This window comes from Hyalella azteca, unplaced genomic scaffold (genome assembly GCF_000764305.2).
Source record: "Hyalella azteca isolate HAZT.00-mixed unplaced genomic scaffold, Hazt_2.0.2 contig6214, whole genome shotgun sequence".
NCBI classification, from domain to species: domain Eukaryota; kingdom Metazoa; phylum Arthropoda; class Malacostraca; order Amphipoda; family Hyalellidae; genus Hyalella; species Hyalella azteca.
In genome coordinates, this window is record NW_025936381.1 from 103,132 (window position 1) to 112,598 (window position 9,467).

The following is a 9,467-nucleotide window of genomic DNA, read 5'->3' on the forward strand; positions in this document are numbered from 1 at the left end:
TAATGACCGTTACCATTATAAAAAGTCAGATGGAGGGACAATTGCAACGAAATCGCAGGAGCGTCACGCGCCTTTAAATGAAAAACAACCTTTGACGGGAATGGCTGCCTTCCTGCAGCTCCAGCTAGGTTAGAAAATTCAACAATACATGGGATATAAATAGCCATAGCCGCAGAATCGATGTCATACTGTATAATGGATTATCATACACAAATAAAAAGAGTATTATCAAACTTTTACATGGGTTCCTCATTTTTTACTTGATATCGCAATCGCTGTTCAAATGTAGTGTGATTCGATACTATCTTGTACGTATCTTATCTTGCGCAGTAAATATTGCCCGTTAAACGCTACAACGCCGCCCTGTTTTATTTTTCGGTGAAATCTTTCATGTAAAATACTCATTTGTAATCATGTTAAGTATTATTGTATTTTAGTAGTTTTGAAAAACTTCATGTGAACATTTAACACATGAAGATATTGAAATTTTATTCCTTGCAATGTGTTTGAGACTTAGTTAAAATGCGATACTCACCTTGAGCGTGCAGGACCTGAATCTGCAGAAGGAAAAGTTAAAAAATGTATTAAAACATTTTGTGCATAAAGAAAATATAGAAAATTTTCATATAAAACGATTCATATAAAAGATTATAGAAAGGTCATGGCATTTTTATTTTTTTGGAAGTGAATTGATCAAGGCATTACAATTATTACAAGGCATTGATCTGTTGTGTTCCAAATTAGCTGCGCAGAAAAACTTTTACCAATTCTGAAGTCACTTCAGCGGATCACTGGTTTACAAAAATGACTGCGGAACTGCGCAGCTACAACGTGCCACCAAATGGGTTATTAGTGGATTAGGGAACAAATGTCTTCAGAACATACTAATTGTAACACCCAATTCGGTACATTTTTTGACGCTTATTTACATATATGATTTTTTCTGGTTGCCCAAATCCATTCTAATTGGTTGAAGTTGGACTTGACTAATTACAATGTGCCAGAAAACATATGAAACTTGAGTAATACTGGAAAGGATATGAATTCTGAATAAATTACGATATAAGAATTGAATGACAACTTATCTAATTTGTCACAGTTGCCAATCTCAATATATCTATAGATCGATGAAACAAAATATTGCTCCTTGACACGAGCTCATAATAATTGACCATCAGTCGATCTTAGTGAGTACCTGGAGAGTGAAGGACACCAGGAGGCAGCACAGGCACTCCTGCAGCAGTGACAACTTCACCATTTCGCTCCTCTGCCTCAGTTCCAGCAATATTCATTGTATGTGTCGATGTAACTTGTTTTAAATCTGAGAAGAAATTCATGCAATAAATTACAATTACGTCGTTTCTCATAACCATGAAATCACATTTAGTAATTTTGTTTCTGGCATAAGTAAATTTGTTCGATATAATTAATTTTGGGAGGAAACAGTTTTTGAGATTATGACGAACATAAAATTCGATTCCTGATTTCTGTTTGACATTCAAGTAGTGAGAAGGGGCTTTAAAAATTTTGTGGAAAAGGACTGACTGTAAATTATATGAGAAGAATTTGATGTCAATGCACCAAAACGATCCTGTATCATGTTTTACAACGTGTTCTCGCATGAACCCTTAAATTAACGGTAAAACGCGGGATGCTGTTTTAAAATCATCAACCGCTCATACATTATGGCATCTGCCGAAATCGAGGCCAGGCTAACACTAAATTCATGATGAAGCCTGGGTGAGGGAACAGCAAAATCATTTACTCTCTGGAACAAGTTCATGGTGAAAGTTCCTAAAATAAATCAGTAACCTACAAATGAATAAGTCGTTCCAGAAGCGAAAGAAATGAAACCAAAGATGACTCTTGCTGAGACACACCATGCAGATCTGTTTGTGTGAAAAACATTGATGCTGCTCGTGATCTCACGAGATAGGCGAATAACCATCAAATCAGTAGCAAAAACACTCATCTCCATGAGTTGCACACAAACAATTCTGTTGGGCAGTTTGGGGGAGAGAAAATGCAAGCTCTTCGCTTGATGGGTTCCAAGGCTGTTACGCCCAGATCAACAGGAATCATGGGCCTATTTTTCTATGGAAATTTTGAACAAGTGCATGGGATGAGAACCCACAACTTTTTCTTACGCTAATTATGACCGGTGATGAAACATGGCGCTACCAGTGAAATCCCTAGGAAAAATATTACAGCTGTTCATTATGAAAAGATTTTGATGAAATTTTCCAAGAAAATCGCCAAAAAAGTCTTAGGAAGCAGCATCGGCGCGCACTCTTCAACCACGACAATGCACACGCGCATGGCGCTCGGTGGACCAGAATTTGCTACGCGAATTTCGATTCGAAATCATTCGGCATCCACCTTATACGACCGACTTAGCCTCATTTGATTTCTTTTTATTTTCAAACCTAAAAATTCATTGAAAAGTACCCAGTCTCTATAATCTGAAGCAGTAAAAAGAACTGCCAAAACATGATTTAATTCGCATGACTCAATTTTACACAGATGGACTTAATGGCTGGTATCAGCGGTCACAGAATTGTATTAGCCTAGATAGAGCGAGCATGTGTTGAAAATAAACCTTATGACTTCAACAGTTCCCTCAAACTGTTGTTTTTTCACGAACTATTTGAAGCACTCGTGTATATGTGTGCAGTGACCAGAGTGTCCCTTGACTGCGAGCGTTATCTCTCGTTGCATCTTCTATCGGTTGTTATCAGCAGCCCCTGCGATATGCTGAGGAGCTTGTATGTCTATCTATACTATCCTAAGTTTGAGTGAAATTTTGCTCGAAGATATTATGAAAACATGGAATTGTTAAGTCATTATTTTCGTTCATAATTGATTCCCCATAACTGACTCCGCAAACATCAGTCATAGATGAGGAGTTGTTGCTTTCCCTTAAAAATTTCTCCAGTTAGTTTGTAGGAAACAAATAAGATAGTTCCATCAAATCTGCCTCAAATAATAAAATAAAGGCAATTCGGAGTAAACGCGGCGCTAAATTACCAAATAAAAATGGTAGCATCTTGAGTAATATATGTACTGCTATAATTGGTATTTCATTCTCTATTACCTGTAACAGCATCAAAGCTCATAATCTTCGTAATCTTGTTCATCAGAAAAAGGGACTCTAGATATGACCTAGGCTGCCTGATTGTAAAAAAAGTTGTTTCTATTTGTTTCATTTGTATGTTACTCAGTGCATTCAAGTCCAACTTGGTCTAGTCTGATCAGGAAACCGCTTTCAATCAATGCCTCCTGACTCTCTCGCTATCTACGACCTATTTATACGCTATACAACCTAGTAGAAATTATTCTACTCGCACAATGCGACTCATTGGAGTCGCTAGTGTAATGGAAGTGAAGTGTCGAAATTTCGGCTAGTTCGAGTTCGATAGTTCAGGCTGTGATTTTGTGGAAGAAAAATGCATCTGAAAAAAATGCATTTTGCAAAATGCAAAACGCTCCATTTAACTCATTGACGAGAAATGTGCCCTGGCAAATGAGTCTGACAGATTTCCCGACTTCGATGAATTTCAATCACTATCTTTTGAAAAAAATCCGCAACGATTTACCGTTGGGTTGGTGGCATAAAATAATTGCTACTTTCATAAAATAATTGTGCAACTGTTCTTAGGAATTTTGATCATTTTGAAGGATACTGTAATAGTTTTTCTAATCTTGAAATTTAGTTCTCAACTGGGCTGCCGTCTTCAGGTGACATTGTTACCAAAGACCATCATGGAGCATGACTGCGAGACTTATCTCATGTGCAACTTTTAGCGAAGTTTATCAGTGGTCATTGCCACACAGAAAAGGCTTGTGCTCTTCAAAGTATCTTTTTTGGTTTTTGTTTTCGGTTCTTCAGTGTGCAATGTTAAGTCAGTGGTGAGATATCATAAAAAGTGCTGGAAAAAGAAACACTTCATTCCTGTTAACTTCCTTAACATTCCTATACTAATCAGTCATACAACGAAAACAAACCCTGGAAATCTCTGTTGAAGACTCTTTAATGAGAAGGTTTTGAGAGTATTTTAATGCTAATTATACGTGTGTGGGGAGTAATATATGTTCGTAGTTGACTGTTGAAATTTTTTTCAATAGTCAAGTTTTTTGGAATTGGTGTCCGGTAATGTAGTTCATTTATTTTCGTGTCCGGTTTTTACACATAAATAAGTACTAGCGTCAATTACCGGACTCGATTTTTGTCCGGTTTTGTACCCGATGTCCGGTAATGTTACCAATTGTAATTAATTTTGTCCGGTAATTGTACGAACCATGTATATATATTTATATATATATATATAAAGTCATTAAGTTTTTATTCTATATCTAATATTTTATGCCTGCGTTGCTGTGTGTTTAGTTTAATAATTCTCAACATAGGCTGTAAAAATATTAAATTAAAATCAGCGTGAATTTACGGAGCGGCAGTATGCGGTGAAATACTTACAGCCTTATATTTTTTTCTTCGATAGGTCGATATTGCCACAAGTGTCGTCAGTTACATCAGTAAACACTAAACAAGGTACTAATGTAATTAGTGCCATTGGACTCACCCGTACACTAATGTTGTACTCTGTGCTTGCACTGAGGCCGATTACGGTACAATTGAAACGAGTTTGATCATCCGAAGCTTCAATAGTTTGGTTGGTGACCACATCGGTGCCGCGGCTGCTTTTGACCGAGTAATAACGAACGACGCCGTTTAGTGTCGCTGGCGCGTCCCACTGAACGACAAGAGCGTCACTCCGTGCCTCCAACAATGTCAAGTTTTGAGGTGCGCTGGGAGCTTCAGGAGGCCGTGAGAAAATATTCACGATATTAGATTTCTCAAATGTTGAACAAATGTAAAGAAATTAAACATCAATCAAAGTTATACGAATACCATTATTTAAAAAAAATTAATTCTAGTATTCAGATTAATTAGACAAATGCAACGAAATATAGCTATTATCCAGCTTCAATGACCGTTAAACGTATGGTATCTATAATGTACACTAGAGAAGGGGTCGTGAAGTCGGATGAAACGTGAAGAGCAAGATTCTGTCGGACCTACTTGAAGGCGAATATATAAAGACACGCAGCAAGAGTGTCCCAAAGAGTATTACCAGCTTCTGCAGTCAAGACATGGCAAGCGCCAGGTGCCCCGGGCACGGTTTCCTCTACAACGGCTTCTACTTGAAACGAGTAATTGGAGTACGGAATCGGATCTTCAAGCATGAATTTGGACTCTACAGTCGAATCCGACGAATTGAATTTATCCTCGGACCACTTCACATATATGTCCGAGATTATAATAAATCTGGTTATATTACATGTGGTGATTGGTGAAGTCCAATATAGTACAATGGAGCCGCCATTTGGTTGACCGCAAAGCAGATATTGTGGAGCTTCTGGTTCTGCAAGAAAAGCTGTCGTTAAGAACTTCAAGGCATTGGATTAAACTCTAGTTACTTTTCGAATACCTACAGTTATGAAAAATATGTGTTAAATTTTAATGTTATATAAACTTAGACAAATCAATTGTTTAAAAAAATTGGAAAAAAGTAATTAATTCTGATAATTCACTGCATTGCATTAAACTCTTCATAAATGAGCAAAGTAAACTAGCAAGTCTCCTTAGTTTCACAACTCGCTAATGACATGCGATCACTCGGAAGCGGGTCGAGAGGACTGCAAACGAATCTAGACGAGTCACCATAAAAATGTTACTCCCTGATTAAGTTTGCACTCAGTTTTTGAATGGCTTCGTGGTCAAGACGGGTGGCACACAAATGAGTATTAATGATAAATGTTTGATATTTCAATCGTGATTCTAAACAATATGGGCAGTACTCCCACCTTCAGCGGGACTCCACTTCATTGCAGTTCTCGCTCCCTCGCCACGGCTGCTGGACGCCGACACGAAGAAGTCGTAAGTCTTGCACTCGATCAGGTCTGGTACTTCGCACTCGTAGCTGTCACCAGGCGTTGTGATTATCTGGCCATCGTCTGCTTCACTTCCGCTACCCGCGAGCTTCCAGCGGATCGTGTACTTGGTGATGATGCCGTTCTCCTCCTCGGGAGCTTGCCACTTCACCAGCACTGATGTGGAGTTGAGAGCTTCGATGTTGAGATCAGTTGGTGCGCTGGGAACTGAAATAAAATCTCGACGTGAATGCGGCAGGAAATATTGAAAAGACTGTCTTCAAGCAAGTCCAACAGGCAAGCTTATCATACAATAGTTGAAGCAATTTATCATAAATGGGAGTATTGTAATTACTCATATCCAATTAATAAGATAAATTTCGAAAACCTAATTGGATATTTGTAAGGGTTTGCATAGTTTAACAATATTCATTGATATTTTCACCCATACTAAGTTTTCTCATGATAAATAAGGATCGGTCTGCTATTGAAGATAGTTGTAAGAAATTACCACTTTCGAATGCATTGCTGCCTTCACTTGTTGCCCAGGTGGTTGCCCCTTCCCTTGTAGCGCACCTTCAAATTAGCTCAGATTCGTACCGGCAGCCGACATAGCAACATCTCTAATCTTACCTGCGACCTGAGTATTGGACTACGCATCTTCAGCGTCCACAGGCTCCTAATCCTTGCTGAGACTTTTATCCTACTGTCTTATAATTTTGTGTGAATGTGGTTTCTAGCAGGATTTACTTAATTATTTATTACTCGTGTATTAACTAGGTAGGATTTATCTTAGGCTCGCCATAATTTACGTTTGGGGATAACCTCCATTTGGGACGTTTAAGGTGGATATAAATTAACTTTGGTCATTTGCTTAGGGTCTAGTATAGCTGTATAGGTAGATGGACGTTTAGGGTGTCATTCCTCCTCTAACTTTTTCCCGTGCATTTGAACCTCCTACTCTCCTGCCTGTCCTTTCTGGTGAGCCTTCCTCCTACTTTACACTCCTCCTTCGTTAGGGTTTCATTCCTTAAGCCTAGCAGTTGTAACTACGGTTCCACACTGAATCCCGAATAGATTTAGGTGTGTGCTATTACTCTCATTTGAATTATATGATATATACTGCCTTGATCATTGCATTTGTCACTCTTTATGTACACGTCATATCTACACGTGTTAAAATCTTGTCTTGTCTGCCTTGTGTCAACAGTATGAACTTAGCCGTTCCTGTGACCCTGTTGCCGATCGCGACCCTTTCCTGGATCTAATTATTGTGAAGATTACAATTTCTTTGAAGATTACAATGTCCAGTTCACCTAAATTCTTGAGTCCGGTCGTAGTACTTAACTAACTCCTTGGATGAAAATTAAATTACCATTAAAAAACTTCCGACGCTTCCCGTGGATGAAGGACCCAATTAAGGAGATCCAACCTTGAACCTCTTCTAATAAAATTTGATGGTTCTCTCATTATAAATCTTTGCTGAACCTAATTATGTAGCTAATTGAAAAATTCCTTACATAGTATTTTTTTTAAATATTGATTATATTACAATGCTTGACCTGTAACTTTTGCGCTTAATACTACTGATTATAAAATTATGTACAGTAGCAGTATGTCGCAAAAAATGTTTACGGGTTAAAACCAATTTTATGATGATACGTTCAGATGTCACTTCAGCCTATACCATTTAAAGACGTGCAACAAGGATAATTCCGGGATTAAAAGTCAAGCCTTAAGAAGAAAGATTAAAGATTATGAAGCTTCCTAGTCTATGTTATCGACCGTTGTTACCGTTCCCATTGGGAACGAACTCCTCGAATTTGACTGGAGATCTGAGTTCCTGGAATTAAACATGATTCGATACTATCTTGTACGTATCTTATCTTGCGCAATAAATATTGCCCGTTAAACGCCACAACGCCGCCCTATTTTATTTTTCAGTGAAATCATTCATGTAAAAATAGTCAACATGACTTTAATAGTCAACATGACTTTTAGTCATGTTGACTATTATTGTATTTTAGTAGTTTTGAAAAACTTCATGTGAACATTTAACACTTGAAGATATTGAAATTTTATTCCTTGCAATGTGTTTGAGACGTACCTAGTTGAAATGCGAAACTCACCTTGAGCCTGCAAGACCTGAATCTGCGGAAGGAAAAGTTAAAAAATGTATAAAAACATTTTGTGCATAAGGAAAATATAGTAAATTTTAAAATAAAACGATTCATGTACAAAATTATAGAAATGTCATGGCATTTTTATTTTTTTGGAAGTGAATTGATCAAAGCATTACAATTATTACAAGGCATTGATCTGGACGCTATGTTGTGTTCCAAATAAGCTGCGCAAAAAAACTTTTACCAATTCTGAAGTCATTACGTGCCACCAAATGGGTTATTAGTGGATTAGTTAACAAATGTCTTCAGAACCCACTAATTGTAACACCCAATTCGGTACATTTTTTGGCGCCCATTTACATATATGATTTTTTTTGATTGCCCAAATCCATTCTAATTGGTTAAAGTTGGACTTGAATAATCACAATGTGCCATAAAACATATGAAACTTGAGTAATGCTGTAAAGGATATGAATTCTGAATAAATTACGATATAAGAATTGAATGACAAATTATCTAATTTGTCACTTGGGTACATGTAGTTGTTAATCTCAAAATCTCTATATAGCGATGAAACAAAATATTGCTATTTGACAGGAGCTCATAATAAGTGACAATCAGTCTATCATAGCGCGTACCTGAAGAGTGAAGGACGCTAGGAGGCAGCATAGGCACTCCTGCAGCAGTGAGAACTTCACCATTTCGCTCCTCTGCCTCAGTTCCAGCAATCGTATTGAAGATCCACGTCAATTGTTTGTGTCCGTCTTATTGCTTCTTACAAACAAAAAATCACGACATTCAGTGCCGGCCAATTCATTTTAATGGATATTTCAATCGCTCATTTTTTCCTCTGTTTTTTGTTGAACGAAGAATTACGGTTCGTTGTATGCGTCGATGCAACTTGTTTTAAATCTGTGAATTAATTCATGCAATTAATTAAAATTATGCCGTTTTTTGCTGACGTGTCATATAATCATGCAGTCACATTCAGTATAATTGTGTTTCTTTCACAGCTAAATTCATTCTAATTAATTAATTTTGGGGGGCTTCGAAAAAATTAAATACGGAGGGGTTACAAGAAGTTCGTGGACTTAATCGAAAATTATTTAAGAAGAATTTGATGCCAATGCACCAGAACGATCCTGTATCAATGTTTTATAACGAGCTCTCACATTAACACTTGAATTAACGGTACAAATGCGGGACGCAAATTTAAAATCAACAACAGTTCATGCAACATGGCATCTGCCGAATTACAGTAGAGTCCAGGTCAAACACCAAATTCATGATGAAGCTTGGGTGAAGGACAGCCGAACATTTGATTATCTGCAACAATTTTATGATGACAGTGCCTCAAGTAAATCAGTAACCTACAAATGAATAAGTCGTTCCAGAAGCGAAAAAAATGAGACC

The 9,467-nt window shown here is 37.4% G+C and overlaps 1 protein-coding gene across 2 annotated transcripts in view; it reads right to left on the minus strand.

Moving 5' to 3' along the window:
* LOC108664549 (receptor-type tyrosine-protein phosphatase H-like) overlaps positions 1-8,835 on the minus strand; it is a 29,289-nt gene extending 20,454 nt beyond the window's left edge. Inside the window, exons 1-3 of one of the 2 annotated variants that reach the window (XM_018151158.2) lie at positions 8,753-8,835; positions 1,196-1,255; positions 536-557 (exon numbers count right to left, since the gene is read on the minus strand). In XM_018151158.2, the coding sequence (XP_018006647.1) occupies positions 536-557; positions 1,196-1,255; positions 8,753-8,755 (85 nt within the window). In that variant the 5' untranslated portion in view covers positions 8,756-8,835. Of the gene's footprint in view, positions 1-535; positions 558-1,195; positions 1,281-8,752 lie in introns of those variants that run through there. The other variant, XM_018151157.2, reaches the window with a different exon arrangement.
* Between the last annotated feature and the right edge of the window lie 632 nt (positions 8,836-9,467).